Below are 19,832 nucleotides of genomic sequence, written 5' to 3' on the forward strand. Positions count from 1 at the left end.
AAGTTGATGGAGCAAATACTGTACAGCTTTCACCCACCCTGTCGCGAATCCTCTGGATGTGCAACTTCTCAGGACTGTGGGGGCCGAATGATCAGTGGAAGGAGGCCAACCTACAGGACTGTACTCGGGGCTAATCCATGCATACATTACAAGACATCTTGGTATTCATGCATACATTACACAACATCATAGTGTTAATACATAGATTGCAAGACATACATTAGTTAAAAGTGTGATGACAGATGCTATTAACGCTGGCTCTGTTACATTGTCATCAACAGCTGCTATCTGTGGAGCCCTTTAGCAATCGACTTGTTCAACAATTTACTGTATTTCATTTGGTATTGGTATTTCAGAAACAATATATGAGTATTCTGCAATACCTGTTTCTGGTATGAGACTTTCTCCTTCAAACCACAGTTGAATTGCCCCTCTTCTGACAACAGCATCTCCCATGTGCAATGTGCTTCAGTATTCGTAATACGCTACAATGAAATGCTATTTTGATATTGAAAACCATGTATGCTTGTGTTGAATTAATCACACAAACACTGTAAAGTGTAAATGTACAATAAATGTTAAGTATAATGAACAATTATCCTTTGGCATCAATCATTATGCAATGGAGACAATTTAGTGTGAGGCATATGACCAGCACGAATTATTTAACCAGTGGTTTTCTCAGAATTGTGGACAATTGGCATAACATAATGCAGTTATTTGGATGTGAAAGATTTTTGTTGTTGAATCTTGGAGACCTGATTAAAGAAAAATCACATCACCTAATTTAAAAAAAAAATGATTTTTAGCTCCGCTGTCGACTTTGTCGAGCGGAGCTTATCATATGAGTGATTGTCCGTCGTCCGTGTCAATGTTTTACTTTTTCGGCTTCTTGAAAACTTCAAGCCTGAATGCTTTGATACTTGGTGTATATGTACCTTGGGTAGACCTCTCTTAGGTTTATTCATTTCATGTTGATATCTTCAATTTTGTAATTTTGGTGAATATTTTTGTCATTTTTGGTAAAAAGTGATATTTTCGACTTCTTGTTAAAAACCGCAAGTCCAAATTCTTTGATACTACATATATAGGTACTACATGTGGACTTCTCTCAGATTTGTTCATTTCGTGATGATATCTTCAATTCTCTAATTTTGGTGAATATTTTTGTCATTTTTGGTAAAAAGTGATATTTTCGACTTGTTAAAAACCGCAAGTTCGATTGATTTGATATTACATATATAGGTACTACATGTGGACCTCTCTCAGATTTGTTCATTTCGTGATGATATCTTCAATTCTCTAATTTTGGTGACTATTTTTGTAATTTTTGGTAAAAAGTGATATTTTCGACTTCTTGTTGAAAACTGTAAGTCCGATTGCTTTGATATTACATATATAGGTACTACATGTGGACCTCTCTCAGATTTGTTCATTTTGTGATGATATCTTCAATTCTCTAATTAATTTATTTTGGTGAATATTTTTGTAATTTTTGGTAAAAAGTGATATTTTCGACTTGTTAAAAACTGTAAGTTCGATTGCTTTGATACTATTCATATTGTTCATTTTCTAATGTCTTCAGTTCTTTAATTGAAATGTGCATTGCTAACAACGGAGCTATCTCAGCCGATAGGCTGCTTGTTTTTTAATACTGATAGCGTTTTACTTTGCCCCTTTATTGTAGATTGAGAGAAAGCAAATTTTCACATTCTATTATTGTCCACATCGCATTGTATACTGTTTTCTTGTGAGTTCGATAGCGCAATATTTGGCTTTTAAATGTCTTCAAACTGCACGAGTGAAATGTGGCTTAAATCCTCTTTCTTGTGGCTACGCCAATCCAATTCATACTTAGGGACGACGTCAAAAGATCGAAGAAACTTATTTACTTTGAGTTTGGGGGGTGACCTCAAAATGTTTCCATCCTGCAAAACAATTTAATTTTTTAATGAAGTCACAAACAATCTTGGAGTATTTGTACTTTTTTTTTTTAACCAATCATGGACAGAAATAACAGAAAATGAAAAAAAATATCCAAGACGAGATGGTCCTCGTGTAAATATGTGTGTCAAATGAAGGCATGGACCTAGAACTGCTATGCCATACTACTGTCCGATTATCAATTTGTATTTAATGGTGAATTAAATGTAGTCTGACACCATTATCTACATTTATCATTTAAGTTTCAGTGGGGTATTTGGGAAAAAAACTAAAGGAATTAATTTTTTTTTATCCTACATTGAGCTTTTGATGTTGTCCCTTATCCGGTCATCGTCTATCTTGTAACCTGCTGCATAGCGCATGCATAGGTGTTATTTAATTTATTGGTCGCTTTGAAAAGTGTGACACGTAGGATCTGGTCACGTGGGTGTACCTAATATAATTTGTGTTGGACACTTGAAGCGCACAACTCCCGTACTTGGCTTGAAAACTCTCCTTGTCCTGTCTCGAGACTTTATTCTGGATCGACTCCATGAAAGTCGTATCTTGAATAAAGTTTTACAATACCACCTATATACCGTTAGTCTGGATTCTCAATTCTAACACAAGTCAAACTTAATAATTTTGCTAAAACAATAAACAATAAACAGTAAAAAAATTAAATACACGCAAGATATTTTACCCAGATGTAAATATCAATCGAACGACGAGGTTATATCATTATGCAAATAATTATCGATCATCTCGTTCTTGGTCTTTGTTAATATATATATATATATATATATATATATATATATATATATATCAGTTCTTTTAATTAAAATTATGGCAATTTTTTGGTCAGAGCACCCTCTAGTATTTGTGGGGAATCAAGTTTATTTGGAATGCTCTGATTGGATGGAAGTTTGAGCCTAGCAAGGTGTGATAGAATTCAAATAAGTATGAACCACTAATTTGACAGGGAAGTGATACTTATAATGCAGTAAGCTGTTTTAATTGCTGTTGTGGTAGAGTTTTTATATTTCCCCGTCAAATGCATTTATTGGCCCACTGAAAAATCAAAATAGTGTTTCCCTGTAACTTAGATTCTTATTGATCAAGGCATTTTAAAAATCATGGCTGTTAACTCCCCTCAAGTTATGACCCGTTGTCCCCCATAAAATAATGGTTGCATCTAATATTCAAATAAAAATAAACAACAACCGTGATTTTATATAAAAAGAGCTACTGCACATAACGGAGGTGCATTGGCAATGGGGATCGGGTAACAAAAAATCTTTAGCGATTTTTATTTTTAGCCATGGTTGTTAACAGTCAACCAATGACTAGGAAAGGAGGTCCTCTAAGGAGTTTTTTTTCTTGGCAAAGTTCCAAGAAATGTGACGCACTTAGAATTACGCCTCTACGCACGCACGCGCGTAACGCGTGGTATTTTGCGGGGAACCGGACTCGCGCACGCATTCTAAATCTCGCGAACGTTCGATCGCGCGGGGGATAAGGAAGGATTTTAAAATTTTTAGTCAGTTACTCGCTATACATGATCGGAGCAACACGTAAGTACAAGAGCACAACTATGTATTTTCATCATTTCATGAGAGCCAACAACTTTACGCCAAGACAGCCGCAGCATGACACGGCATCTTTCCAACAACAGAGACAACCGGTAAAAGAAGATGATACTCGCTATGTGATTTTTATTACCAAGTTTCGCTTAGTACTGGCCACAAACAACGACATAATGATAGCTGAAACAGAAGAACTACTCCGATCGACCGAGATGTTATTCTGCTATTTAGAGTCCAAAGGAATCGACAGTTATGGGGCATATCATGATAGCGAAAAAGATCCATGTAGCTAATACAAAGATCCTCATATCCATGTCATGGCGACTACTGGTAACAACAGTGATGTACGGCAGATGGCGGCATTCCGACAGGCTAAACTATCCTGGGAAGAAAATGAACCAAACTTTCATTTGATTTCTCAAATTTGCAAAGTGCCTTCCTCATTTGCTGCATACATACAAGGGGTTTCAAAGGAGAAAAAAATGGCTGTTTACTACTAACAAGACAAGCCTAGAGAAACTGCTAATTTATAACACAACAGTAGAGGATATGGAATGGAAGAAATGGAAGACAATAGTGCAATGTAAAAAAAACGAATAATGAAGAGATGCTCTCTTTTGTAAAGGGATTGGTACAAAGATATAACCCGACTGACTTACCCAACTTTGGAAGATAAGTGACTGAAGACCCGGAGGCTACCGAAGAAACTCGTGAGAATTGGCACCGAAGTGTTTCCGAATACTTGTACCGCACAGCAGTAGAAGCAATCAGAAGTGACGTGCTGCGCAAGAAGTTTGGTGAGTTGTGCCATGAATTACGAAATATCGATAACTCTAAATACGCCGATCGAAATATACATTTGTCAATTGAAGAGTCTATTATTTGGTACGAACGCTGGTGTTGTCATCAGGGTTTAAACATGTGGGATTTTCTGTATACAATTGTAGAATGGTTTGACAAACGGCAACCCAAAGAGAACTTACTGTATTTCAAGGGAGATAGCAATGGTGGGATGAGTTGGGTTATGCGCCCTCTTCATCATATTGCCAGATTCTGGGGCAATATCCAGACCAGCAACGAAAGTGCTTCAAACTTCATGTTTGAAATTTGCTTGTGTGCCCGCATAGCTATGGCAAATGAGTTTGTGTTAAGCGAACACAATTGCGAAATGGCAAGGAGTGTCTTTGAGGGAATGTGTACGATGATTAATCGCAAGGGAAAATCGCCTGTACATTTGCAAATACATTTCCAATATATATTGATAGACAAGAAGCAAGTGGACCAGGTTTACAAATACACGCAGGAGATGATTACGGACCAGATGCAAATCCAACACATGATCATAAATTAAAAAGACAAAACCTATTTTTATATACACCAAATTGGTCATATGTAGGACATGATCATCCAATATTAACACACGATTCTAGAAAGGCACACTACCTATCCATGTATGCAAAAAGTTGGAGAATCAAATCACATATACAGTTAAATTCACAAATATCGTACCGTTAGCTGAAACCGACATGACAAACCATAAATCAATCTTACATATACCAAAACCTATATTGTTTGTCTATGAAGATAAAAGAGGAATAACACCACAATTTCAATGGCATGCCATTAGAGTTAAAAAGAATGATTTAATAAATGAATTAAAATTACATTATCCTGTATTTGAAGAAATTGGACGTATAGTAGAACTAGTACTAGATTTATCACTACCATGGCATACCTATTGTCCACCAATAGATTGGCCTGGACATGGTAAACATGGTCTCTTGCTGAATGGGATAAGATTTTATTGGCTTTCAGTTTGACGGAAATTTGTGAACTGGTCGTTGATGGCTGGTAGGGAGGGACCTTTGAGGTAGTGGAAAACAAATTTATCGCTAGTGTTGATCAAATTAATTTTCCGTGTTACGCACGGGTTCTCGTCACACCTCGCTGTCCACTTATCTCCTTTCTCTGTTTCCAAAGCTTACAAACTTTACAATAACATTCTAGGGCGTGGAAGAGTGAATATACGATCAGCCAATCGCTGCAGTCGTTAGCACGATCACGTGATTACCAGGGATGTGTCTCACGGTTAAAGCCTTGCAAAGTCGCGACTACTGAATATAATAAGTAAACAATCTATTTATAAAGGCCTGTAATATAAAGAGAGAACAAAGAACAAGAAAGAGTTTAAGGATGTATGCTACAAAATAAAAAACCCATGGAAAATCGTTTAAAATACTACAGGTGTACAGGACATGTTACTCTAAACTCATAGAAAAGAAAAAAACATGGGGTTAATGTACTAATTTTTAAGATACACAACTCACAATTATGCTGAGTCAGCATTTTTAAGTAGCTTTAATAAATAACTTAAGTTGTCATTTATACTCGGTCTTAATCCACATTTTTACTGAAATTGGTTTTATCCTATCAGCACATAATATGAGTTCATATTTAAATTCAATTCTAATGAATTTAAGAAATTACCTATTTAAAGAAAACAATAGTTTCCTTCATTTGGTTTTGTATTTTAGATAAAAAAATTCATAGAAACTGTCCTACAAAAAATTTCATCCATGGAAATCTCTTGAAATTGTGTATATGTCGAGTGCTTATGAAGTTATTCCATATTATACATTGAAAATGGTATGTTAATGCACTACTTTTTGAGAAATAATTAGTTTAATTGTCAGTTTCAATAATCTTGGTGGCCATGTTGGATCATTTGCGTGACCTTTGACCTTTGCCAGTCCCCTTGTCAATATACATACCGGGGTACATCAAATATGGTCATGTACATCCAACATCAGTAGATTATATTGTTTTATATATGAAGTACAGTTTATATATATTGGCTGGGTGCTTGGGAGAATATTCTTACCTTTCATTGGAAATATAGAAATTCAAAGTCAAGCCACTATTAATGCACTGAAGTATTATTTTCTTCTGAGGGATACTGATGAAAGCATTGTATTCTCAGTTAGGGCACAGGTGTGTATGGTGGTGGGGAGGGGTGTGGTGTGCTGTAACATACATACAAGGCAGAGTATGACTAGTGTTACCATACATGAAGTGACAAAAAGATCAGTATTGTTTAATTGTAAGTAATATTTATTTTGTGTTCTGTTTTTTTAAATATTCATATATCGATAAATAAATAAAAGTGGTCCATAAATACTAATATAATTAAATATTTCACATATTTTAAAATCATATAACACTTGCTTTATCATTTTATTAATATACAATTGTATGTATTTAATTTTTTTTAAATCTGGATATAAATACACATATTTAGATACAATAACCTTCAATGGACAAAAAAAGTGTTTTCTTTTCAGAAAATATGCCAACATTGCATGAATAATCCCATTTTCACCCTATGAGACATTTACATACCAAATATCAGTCTAGTGTTCTCAAAGAAGTCATGTAATGAATGGATGGATTAGTGAACTAAAAAAATATCACAAGAGTCATTAATCATTGTTTTAAATATAGTTACTTCTTTTCAAAAAACTGCGATAGTGACAAGAATGTTTTTTTATGTTTGGTTACCCGTGGATGACCAAAATAATCTTCACTAAGCAACTTCACCAATCCATCTATCCCTCCTCTGCTATAAGCCAAGTTCAAGTGACAAAAAGCCAGACCAGAAGCAGCTATTTTCTCAGCCATACACTTTGTAATTACCTTCTTACTTATTAGTTGACTAAGAGAAGACAGATTTTTCTTTTTACACAATAGAAATTCAAGAGCTTCTATAATAAAATCAACAGAGAAGCTATGTTTACTAATATGGCTGATGTCAACATTACATTTACCAATCAATTGTTGAAGCATATGTACATCATGTTTTGCATTGTGAGCACTGTATTCAGTGTGTAAATAATCATTAACCAGGTTTTCTTCAGAGTAAGATGATCGAGGTGGTAAAATTTCACGAAATACAGAGAGCGTATCAGAAAAGCAGCAATGTTTATGTTTCAGTTTGTCTAAAAGACCATATCTTTGCACAGAACTAACCAGAATCCTAGCATCAAAATTCTTACAGTTATGTGCAACTAACACAGAATTTAATGGAATCCATTCTATAAAACTCTCAAGAGCATCTTTCTGTGATAATGTTGGTACTAAATTAAAGTTATGAAACAGTTTACCACATGTATATGTCAACCCAGTTACATTGGATGCTGCTGGATGTATTGGCTGACAGGGGTCAACATACTCATCAAATATTTTACCATCATAAGATGCAGCAATCTGACAAATTGAGGAATCAATACCAAATGATGTTGTTTCAAGATCAAATACAACAACAGGAGAATCTTGAAGTATTTTTACTGGAAAACTTACAGGAGCATTAACTGGTTCAGGAATACATGTAATATCAATGTCATTTCTAATTGCAATGTTTGTGTTGTATGTGTCACCTTCTCTTAACTCAGTAGCATTACATTTTTTGTTTCGCTCCTCTTTTAATTGTATACGTCTAAGTTTGTATTTTTTGTTTTCTGTCTGCATCTTTCTTTTTCTTGCTTTATTGTCTAGTTTTATTCCCCTCACCTGTGAAACAATTCCAGGAGATAGTCCATTTTCTTTGTTAACACTACAAACATATGTGTATCCACTATTTTTCTGTGAAACTGCTGCTGCAATGCGGATATTTAAACTTTCTGATTTACTGTAATGTCTGTTTTTTGGTGCTTTAGAAGCAACAGTGTTATGAAAACTTTCATTGGCTTGTGTTGAACTCATAAGAGAAAGTTTATTTGCACATGCAGCATAAATTTCAAAAATAGATTTTAAATCTTTACGCAATTCTACCCCAGAAAGATCTTTACCATATGGAAGACGTTTGTGGCAGTAAGTATCTGGCTGACGTTGGTAACCACACCATTTACGATCACATGATTCATGAGATCCAAATGCATGGGGAACAATGGCAAGCAAGTTTTTATTGATTAAAGCTGGCCTACCTTTGTTCTGAGTAACAGCATAGGAAAAACATGTTTGAAAATACTTGATAACACGTGGTGTTAATATTTTGTGAGTTTTTGAAAGTTCATATAATTTATTTCCTAGACCTTTTTTGGTGTGGTTCATATCTGGTCTCTTTTCAATATCTTGGTTAATTTCTGTTCTTAGTTTATGAATGGTTGTTGTATCATCATCCATAGTTAAAGATACTGTTTTAGCACTAGTTTTGTTAATAGTTTTTACCACTTCAACAGCAATATCTCCTTCCATAGCTTTGGAACTCCCTGTCCAGTTTTTACGACAGTCATGTTTTCTTGTGTTCATATCCCCATTTTCACAAATTTTGCATCCCTTTGAACGCACAGCATATCCCATAATTTTACCAGTTGCTTCCCCTATAGCAGCACCATGACCTGACAGACTGTTATATTCTTTGCCAGAGCCACGGCGCTGCCATGCACCATCAAAGGAAATATCAACTTGATTTTCATGTGAACTAAGTTTTTGTTCTTCAGTAAGAGCTTTAACACACAGTCGTTTTGCAACATTCTCAATACCAACACCTGCTTCTCTTTCTCTTTTCTTTAATGTCTTGTGGTGTATACCCGGTATATTCAGTGAGGCAAGGAAGTTATTCACATGAGTCTCTCCCATTCCACTGTGTACCATTCCTATGTTATGAAATAAGAAACAACTTAGATTAACATTTTATAAGATTAGTTTTTGCTGCCCTACATTACTAAAAGTATGATCACCAATATATGACCATAAGAGGTTAATAATTGAGATGAATCCTTAGTTTGCCTGTAAATCTTACCGGTGGCTAATTTGGTATTTACATCAAATATAGGTAATCCTTGGTTTGATTTGGCATTCCTATGTGTCGAACCTGTATACACATGGTTTACAGCACCACATCTCTGGCAAGGTATATACAGTACACTACCAAGACCATATCGTCTCTCCTCCTGGCAATCCACCAGAACAAGGTGTTCACAACACACAGCACAGGCTTTTAATCCCTCAGCTAGAACAGACAGCTGTACTATTCTGCGTCCAACATTCCAATTTATAGCACTTTCTGAAGTAACTTCTGTAAAGATAAATCAGATTATCATTACAGTCATCATGTAAATAAATTTCATGCAATTTGCACTACTATACTGGCTAACAGATATTGACAACAGTAAGATGTTAACATACTATCTGTGCTATTCGTAAGAAATGTATGAATATTTACAGAAATAAAAAGAAACCATTATTCCAAAATCATCATTTCCAAAGGAGCCATAGGCAAAACAGAAACTCTCTCACATTCAGATAATGTGAAAAATAACAATAATTTTTAGGTCATGGCTTATTTTCAGAAAAAACATTTATTGGGAGAAAATGTCCAAAAATATATATTACAATGTATTTAGAACAAAAATATTTGACACAATAACAAATAGAAAAAATAAAATTCAAGTATCTACTATAATATGCAAGTATTTTAATTTTAATTTCCTTAACACAGCCGCAAGTTCATCATGTTACATGTTAATTTTTTTCTGAAGAGTAAACAGATGAAATTTCAATGCTCTAAATTTATAACACTGGGAAAATAAATATGGATTTCAAAACAGCAAAATATAGAAAATATTTGAACATGCTGTTTATTCATAGTTAAAATTGTATCCCCTTGGTTATATGGAAGTGTGAGGACAATCATGCCCTCAAATTGGGGGTTTTGTGCGTATAGTTAAAATTACCAGTTCGCGTTGAAGGCACCTCGTCATAATTAATGAAAGCTGCAGACGACGCGACAGACAAACTTCGTTGTCAAATATTTTTTTTATCACAATTTCTGTATTTAGTGAAACAGGAATTAGGAAAAAATAAACACTGTTTCCCCCAAAATAAGCATAATCTGATGTTCATAAAAACAAATAAAATGTGAAAATATATTGATTCGAGTTGTGGATAACAGTTGCAGACGACTCAACCAAAGTTTACGTCGTAAACTGACACCGTACGTACGTACCTGAATTTGATTCTAAAACTACTTCAGCAACTTTCTTATGTTGGCGGTTCGCCTGGATAACTGCCAATCTTCTTCTCTTCTCTTTCTCGGTCAAAAATCCTTTAAATTTGCGTGCATTCGGCGATCGCGAAGCGTACTTGTTTGTTGTGGCAGCCATCTTGAAAGTCTGCTTCAAATGCGCAGAACGTATGCGCAGTGCATTTCCGCGCATACAACCTTAAGCCACATTTTCACTCTTGCAGTTTGATGACATTTAAAAGCCAGATATGTATTGTCATATATGAATTTATCATTACGTGACTTCGTTCGGTGAACTTACCTTACAACACGGCCTACTTTAGAGTAGTGGCAATTATTACATGCATACATGCATTGGACAAGTAATGAGATTTATCCTGACAGCACATCTGCATAATTAAATTGTTTGCACAACACAATAGAAAGATGCGTGGTCGTCTAGTTTATACTACACTACTTTTGAACGATCCGCTATCATAAGATGTGGGTTTTTTATGAAGTTTATGACGTTATACATCTCAAAGACTCGTGGAACATTTTCATTCACATTTGTCATTATACTCATTTGAATACATGTTCAAAGATGGTCAACTGGCAGACATTTTGTTGTTGAAAAATTTTGTATCTTGGACATGCTTTGTCAGTTTTTGTTTAAATTTGATACGTACATTATACATGTTGAGATACATGTTCATGATAATCAGTGTTCGTATCCAAAATATGGCAACTGGCAACCATTTTGTCTTTTGAAAATCGGTAACATACGTGTCGTCTTCAAATTATACATGTTACAATACATGATAATTAGCTTCATGATCCTAACAAAGATGACCGACTAGCAGCCATTTCCCTTTTTGGCCATACTGTCTGTAATCTTACATACATCATAATACACACCTATGTTTGTTATAGGGATATCAACCAAAGGTTTTATTAAATGTTTATAACCACAAAATCAAAATAATAAAAAAACGTTATAAATATCAAAAAAAAAATACATAGACTATTTAGTATAACATGAATGAGTCTGGTTGCAAAAAAAATCATGAATGATAAGATTACGACTATTAGTGTGAGTAAACTTTATCTGGCATCCAGTTCAGTATGTGAGTCACCGAGTTATGCTTTGTTCTCATTAAATTGTAACTAGTGATTTGCATATCCAATTAGATTGCATATTACATAATGCATGTAGCAATACATATATATATACTTGTGATCAGATAAAAGACAGATTTGCAGCCATCCTGCTTTTTGAACATATTCCTTTATCTTAGACATGGATAACATTTCCATTTTTTGCTATGGATTGTTTATTTTCGTTCTAGAGACTAGCCAAGCCTGATAACTTGAGTGCACTAACTTTCTATCATCGGCAGACAGCAATCAATCCATCCATCCATCCATCACCAGCCTGCTTAGTGTTCACTTCACCACTACAACACCACTGTTTCACAAAAACAGATGACATCATTTCCATTTTTAAACATAAATTCTACCTTATTCATTTTAAGAATAATCCTGACAACATTATTCAAATGCATAACATTAACTAATACCTATACTTTTTAATGATGGTGATAATTTAGAAAAATATCAAATATTTATATGTTTTAAAAAATACAAGAAAATGATTTCACTCTATAATTACTGTTATTGTTCATTCTAGCCAAAATGCAGTCATCGACAACAAGAGAACTATACTCTAGCTAGCTGAAAGAAACCCGGATAAAAATAAAACAAATGAAGCAAACACTCCAGGAACTACTACAAAAATATTTGTACCTGTAAACAAAAGCTGTTTCCCCATCAAAATTATCTGCAGTTATCTTTCGATTCTGTTGATGATTTTTTTTGTCATCCCAATAAAACAAAATATTGCTTTCACCGAGACAATAAATAAGAATTTTCCAACATCGAAATTACAAACTGCGAGTTCTTCATCACCAGATATGAAAGATTCAATTGTACCCACCGATCCACAAATTTTTAATTTATTCTGCTAAATATAGCTGTTTCTGTATTCATCTGTTCAAAAATGGCTGACAATACAACTGAATATCAAACATTGCAAATGCAACTGTTGTATTCTCGCTGTTTATACGAGTTACAATTTACCCTTAAATTTTTACACATCTGCCTTGAGAAAATCGCCCCATCAGAACTGAAACTGAATTTAATGTGTGATAAAATTGGGTCAATGATTTGTCAACCTCTAACTATGCACTGCATGATTTTCTTGCACATTCCCAAACTTTTCAACATGTAGAATCTGCACCCCAACCTGCAGCTGTATGAGCATTTTATTTTCCCGCATTTGAATGAAGTTTAAAAACTGCGACTATTAATTTGGGTTTTATTCGTCTATGCATAAACTGATTTTTGTCAATTAAAATTTATTTTTTCTATCTTATTTGGAGTGAAGGTTTTCACAACCATTTCTCGGAATAACAAAACATATTGGAATTACGAATGCATTATATTTAGGCCGTAATCCTAGTCAATATGGCAACTATTTTGGATTAAAGATGTACAATGCATATATATATTAATCAAAATTAATATTTTCCATTTCAATCTTATGTTATATTTCAATAACACTTTCAAACACACTCATTATTATCGAGGCAATGTTTATAAGCTTTATTAACCAGTTAATTTTGACAAAATCAAAGTCAAAATCTTTTCTTCAATGGTATTTTTGGTAACAATTCACCAAGCCGAAGAAATAAATTCATGGGGAAAATGCACCCTATTGCTCGACGTTCTGTGCAATTACTAAGCAATTGTTGTTGATTGCAATCTTTCGAACTAACATCCAAATAGCATTACTAATCAATAGCAAATAGTTGGTCTGTGATGGATTATTATATACTTGCCAGCTTGGTCTAGCCATCAAAATGAGTAGCTTACTAAAATAAATGTTTACATAACAGTAAACAAATTACAAACTTATTTAGTTGCTGACAACATTCACATATGCAATAACTTCTCAAATACAAGTTATGGATGAAATCATTTTCTTGATATTTTGCAAAAGTGATTCCGATGTCAATTTTCACCCATAATTCTTGCTACAAAATAGTGGACAATTGTGTAATTTGTTGAATACGAACAAAAAGTGATATATAAAAGCTGCATTCCCCTGCATTATGGTGCTTTTTAGCCTGGACTTTCTATTTCAATTCATTGGCAATTCGGCAAAGGGTCTTGCCCTTTTTTACTGCAGTCACTGACCGCAAGATGTGCATTTATAACCCATAACGTCTCATTCAAACCGAGACGCCTTGCAATCACGTGAAACACTTTTCTATTTCCATCCTGGTTTGTGTTTGCAATTTTTCTATTCCTGTAATAGTAGTTTATATATTTCATCAGTTTGATTAGAAACACCATTAAATGTTAATAAGTGTTGTTTACTTTTTTTAGAGGGATGGTGGCAATCATATCGGCGACTGACAAGTATCTCCCACTTTTTAGCTTCTGTTTATTGTGATCTCAGATACGTACCGAGTGCCAGTGATCGCTGGGTGGTGAGTTTGCCAACAAAACGCCATATTTGAAATTTTAATATAATCATAAATAACAACAAATCTGATTGGTCTACCCAATTGGATGGAACCTCAAACACATACGCTCCTGAATAGAATTACCGATACCCACGGGCTCGTGGATAATGGGATGAACGGGTACAAAATCGCGCGAGAGAATAGTTCGATCATAAATACACAGCAAATAGAGCACAGTATCAACACAAGAGTCATTCAACTTAAGGATGCGATAAAGTTATTTTCGTAAATTTTGCTTTTTTACTTAATTATTATTTTACAGTTATACTTAATTATGTACGTACCGTTTTTATTTATTTTTTGTTACACCGTGATTTTGGCATATGAATAAGAAACCCCCTTTTCTTTGTGACAAGAGTTTGTTATGAAGTTGATTATATATATATATACAAATCAATGACAAATGAGGAGAGAGAGCCAGCTGTACGGACCTTTTCGAAATATTAATTATGAAATTATTAATTATGAGATAGGCTATATATAATAGAAATTACAACGTATATTTGCCCTATGAAATAGTACAACTAAATCTTAATTTTAATTTTAATAGTTATTACTGATAGTTAAAAGGACAGATACGAGATGCTAACGATTGCTAACGGACTGTTTATGGATCGAGGTTCTAGAAAACTTTCAAGGCCTGTATGGCCGAGGACGACGTTTACTGAAACCGAGACATCAAACAGGTTTTCAACTGATAGATTAAGTTCGGCTACGGGGCGCTAAGGGTAGCTCAGCTGATGTCACTGTATGTATACAAGAGTGACAAACTAAGGTTCAAAATATGCAATTATGGCTTTGGGTCGATATAAATATGAAATCACACAAGAATTGAACAAACAAGTATGTAATAGCAGAATCAATTACTATTATAATTTTTATAGAAATCAATAGTGTAAATTACTATGGCGGACATCTTGAGTTTATGCAAATAAAGTGTATTTATGCAAATAAATGATCACGTGATTAGTTCAAGGGACATTCTAGTGCCTTGTAACAAGAATGTACCCTCTTAAATTAGTAAATAATGTTAACTGAAAGCGGAGATATGCCGTTTTATGGTATTATTCAAGTCCCAGTCTATACTTTAATTTTATTCAATCAATTTAATCTGTTCTTCTGGCATAGAGTTGGTAACATTATTTCACAAATGTCTTGTCAATAAACACTTAGTTTTACTATGAAAAGATGTATTTTGTGTGTTTACAATGTGCTTAATTTTCAATAAAATGAGTTATAATTTCGCTGACAAACACTTTCCCAAAAATGATAAAACAGTACGGGTGTTTTAAAGCGGGGGAGTCGTCACCTGCGCATGCGTCAGTTGGCCATAGCGTGTCATTGTTTACAAACAAGCGCCTGCCCATGAGCTTTTGCGTTTTTAGCGTGTGTTGTTATCGTCGCTTGGGACTCAACTCCTGCGCGTGCGCAGGTGATGACCCGCCCTGCTTTAATTTTAAAACCGCGTGTTCTTAATTAAAATCGTGTTTTATTGGTAAACATGAAAGTGTCCCCAATATATATATACATAATTATGTACCATATTTGCTCTATAAGCTGGGTTTCTCAAGAGCACACAAGCCAAACGTCACATTTGTTGTACGTTTAAAGTGCCTGTGCAATGCCCACCCTCACGTTTCCCATTTTAGATCTGTGTCCCACTGAAAAGGGTAGTTATTGATTTTTTTGCTGAAAATGATTACTCGTATTCAAGTAAATTTGGGATATTTCTCGTGTTGTAGCCACGCCCACCTATCGTGAAACGGTCGACTGTTTTCGGATTTCCGACTCTCGCCGAAAGTGCGCCACCAAATGACAAAATGTGAGAGGAAGTCATACCCCTGAGCCGTAATAACACTGGTCGTTCAGTATACTTTTAAACGATAGCCATAGTGTATGTATGTATTCACACGTTTCTAATCAATCCGAAGGTGCGACATCCCTTAACCTTAGATTCATTCAACTGTCCTCGTCCATAAAAAAACGAATAGGTTTAAAGAGAAACGCCGACAACGTAAACCTGGCGCAACACTTTTGAAAGAAATAGATTCCGGATCAGCCCGTGATCACCGAGGCGGATTTCAGAAGAGAAAGAGACGTCCGGCAAGTGTTTCAAATCAGTTGACTTTTTGCGATCCTGATTATCGTTTTATAGAGACCATTTAGTCCCTGTTAAAAAGTTAGCAATAATTTTGACAGTGACACGAAAACGAAGCGTCGGACAAACAGGAAATTACACAGCCCTTACACACTGCTAACTGTTTTCATTTTCGAAGGCTAAAAGATTCTGAATTGTTTGGTGATTGGTGTTGAATGTCGAATTCACACCTCTGTTCTTTTTTACCTCCATGCTTGCAGCTTGATCTGCGTAATAATTTATGAAATAAGAATCCGGGCTTGGTCAATGTGTTTCCACCAAATAAAGTTTTAATACGAACTAATAATTATTACAATCACGCCATGGATCAAGCTAACTCGAATCCACTCTGAATTTATCTGTACGTGTGTCGATCTCGATTATTTTTGTTATCCAATTAAACGCCGCTTTTAACGCACTTGCCCTCGCCGTGACCCGACGCGTTCACCTATTTCAACAAAATGTCAATTTATTTCCACGCGGCTGTCATTTATTTAGTAACTGATTTGTCGTTTTTTTAATTATTTTATAGTGATCACTATAGTCTAATGTTTAGAATGTCAAAATATGTTCTCTTTTATTTTAATTTTGAAAGTTTTACTCAGACGATCGATGAAATAACACAGTGTAGTGACGTGCCTAGTAACCTGCTAAATAACGAGATAATTCCGACGTCAAATTCTATTTTGTCCAGCAACAGTGTACAAACGTGCGCCGGTGTCGATGACGATCACGGTGACCAGCTACACCAGAACGGACATATTTCGCATCTAACTCAACCCCATGCAACAAAAATTGATACTATGTGTTCATTATGGTCCATTCTTCCTCGACGAACAAGTACATAAGTGACAATATAGTCAAAGACGAGAAAATTTGCCTTATTTACATGCAAGCTGCCATGCGACTTCCCCTTCTGACGTCACAGGGGAATTTCTGTATGCAAATGAGAAGCTGATGAGGAGCCTCGTTTTAAAATACACAAAAATAAAGTTGCCGTAGACTGAGTTTAAAACACATTTTTTCACTTAAAAAAATAATTTATGCTTAGAAACATAAAAAATAATAATATTTATGTATCAATTGATAATTTTAGGCGTGAAAATAGCAGCCATTTCCCAGGCACTTTAATGCAAGTCAGTGATTTAATTACGTATATAAAAAAACAACTTGAATAAAAATTGAAACATGTAACTTGAGATTTCCCGCCAAAATGTGAACTTGATATATGGGTGAATCAACGCAGTAGTGTTTAGACCTCATAGTAAAGTAGCCACCTTTTCAACTCAAGGACTTGTATAAAAACTTATACCCGCACAGGCATAACCTTGTCGGTATCTTCGTATTGTTTCAAGACTGTGATTTATCTTTGTCTCACAGCCGATTTTTGTAGAATATCACTTGCGTTTTAGATTTAAAAAAATGCATCGTTGATGCATTCTGCACCGGACTCACAAGCACTCCCAATAGAATCCATTCTTGTGGCGGGGTAGACCGACCACCTTTGTTTACACCTGCACAAATCGAACTGGCGCTTATTTTCGATTTGTAACCTGATTATCATATCATATCATCAGTTTGGTGATGAAAAAATAAATACTGCGTTTCAATTGGGGATGTTATCCAAACAAATAAGTGCGTTTCATCTAACAGGTGGTCTAAATGTGATAATCCTCTTGGTGCTAGGGGGTGTTTATTTAACAATGATAAAATAACGAAGCAAAAGTGACGAAACACCAATAGCGAAAATAATAAAACTACACAATAACGATAAAACATTGTGTACATTAATTTTGTAAATTTTGAAACAATAATGGTCAAATAAATATAATGATGAAATATAAAAAAAAATGACGTTAAAATAATGTAAAAACAATGTTATAATGATACTAGTATGAGGCTATTACGAGGATGCTGCAACGCCGTATGCACGAAAACAGTGCAGCGGAGTATCGACCGACGCGCAGCCAGGGATACATCATGGGAATGCCGAAATCCAAAACGTTTAGAACAGAGTTAGCGAACTTCTTTGTGTGAGTCCGGTAAAACCCTGGTGGCAGCCATGTTTGTTTTTATTATTAGAGGACGTTTACGCGCGTAATCTTCTATATTTGGATTCGCTTTTCCTAATATGGTAGGATGAAAATACCCCGTAAAATACCACAAAATTACGGCACGCTGTAACTTAAGGCGTTACGGTGACAGATGTATAATAATACACAATAATACACAATAATAATGATGAAACAATAAAAACATAAGTACACAATTATAGTGGTATAGTTTTTACACAACAATGATAAAATAATGTAAACACAATAAAAAAATCAAACAACAATAGTATAATCATTACACAATAATACTTTACAAATAACTATAAATATATGATTTTTCTCCCAAGGCTTTACTACCAAAGTAACATTTTACGAGTAAATTATTTATTCACGCAATTCATACGCCCATAAGTCATCGGAAGCATACAATCACCGCCAATGCCAATCGAGTATCACAAATGGGGATGTTCTTGCCTGCATAAAATCGAGTGTTTCGATTTATTCTCCGTGCTATATTTCTCTTGAATGTATCACACAACGCGCGGAAAGTTTAACATTGGCAGGGGTAAGATTCGTTTTCGTTTTGAATGTCCATTTCTAGAAATCGATGCTCGCTGTTTGGTGTAAGTTCGTTGCCGAGCCGGCATCTCGTTTGACTCCGAGTCAGAATACAGTACGCCACTTCCACTGACTAATTGAATGAGTCAAGACGCCACGCTATTTTAAGAGAGTTTACTAAAAACTTCCAAATTGTCTTTTGCAACCTCTTGTCTGTCCACAGTAACTCCCGCCAAGGCGGAAAGTTTGTTCACTAAATATCGTGGTCGTTTCGGTTCAACTTGAATACATATATGCAGGATTGTAGTGACTGGCCAGACGCAGGTTGCTTAAACATATACGGCAGCAGTCACCGGGAGATATACTGATACTTATTTCTGGGAGTTCGTTCGTTGCCGGGAATCACTATTTCCGAGTGTGCATTTCTGTGGCGATAGCGTCAAAATTATAATTCAACATTTTATCAGTTTTCTTTTATGCCGTCGCCGATATTGGGTGCCAGTGAATAATATTTTACTCAAATATCATTCGGTTCAAACAACACGAATGCATTAATTGTACATTGCTTTACTACGACTTCGAACATTGAACACATCAAGAACGAACAGAAATACAGCAAAAGCAAACGCCTCAGTACATGATTCTGTGGCGTTTGAATCATTCGTTACCTGACAAATATGGGCATGTAATTTATTAAAGGGCAGTAATCGTCGCGCCACGCATGCGTGATATATAAGGGTCTCATATAAACAAAGATGGCGACACATCAACACAAATGTCGCACATGCGCAGCGCGAAGACCCGGCCACCGCCCTTTAATTATTCAAGTGGGCGACCTTTGGTACTTACATCATGTCTCACATGATTGGGTGTTTTTTTTCAAATGCGAATGGTCGAGATATGCAAATTTATATTGTGCGGAACACGAATCGTATCGCCAATGTTCTGGAGCCTATTTTGCGATAGCGGAGTGGATCAGTCAGA

At 35.1% G+C, this 19,832-nt stretch overlaps 1 protein-coding gene across 1 annotated transcript; it reads right to left on the minus strand.

The window, feature by feature from the left end:
* Positions 1 to 6,599: 6,599 nt before the first annotated feature.
* On the minus strand, positions 6,600 to 10,724 carry LOC146732646 (uncharacterized). The gene is made up of 3 exons (XM_085491808.1): positions 10,513 to 10,724; positions 9,307 to 9,582; positions 6,600 to 9,160 (listed from the first exon to the last, which is right to left on the minus strand). Exons 1-3 carry the CDS (start codon positions 10,721 to 10,723, stop codon positions 7,011 to 7,013), a joined length of 2,637 nt encoding a protein of 878 aa, XP_085347934.1. The 5' UTR covers position 10,724; the 3' UTR covers positions 6,600 to 7,010.
* Between the last annotated feature and the right edge of the window lie 9,108 nt (positions 10,725 to 19,832).

Source organism: Saccoglossus kowalevskii, chromosome 17 (assembly GCF_978046115.1).
Source record: "Saccoglossus kowalevskii chromosome 17, keSacKowa6.1, whole genome shotgun sequence".
NCBI classification, from domain to species: Eukaryota; Metazoa; Hemichordata; class Enteropneusta; family Harrimaniidae; genus Saccoglossus; species Saccoglossus kowalevskii.

Coding starts and splice junctions, on each gene's coding strand:
- LOC146732646 (XM_085491808.1), bottom strand. CDS start 10,723: ATGCGCGGAAATGCACTGCGCATACGTTCTGCGCATTTGAAGCAGACT. Junction 9,583..10,512: donor AGTTTTAGAATCAAATTCAG/GTACGTACGTAC, acceptor TTATCTTTACAG/AAGTTACTTCAGAAAGTGCT. Junction 9,161..9,306: donor AAATACCAAATTAGCCACCG/GTAAGATTTACA, acceptor TTCATAACATAG/GAATGGTACACAGTGGAATG.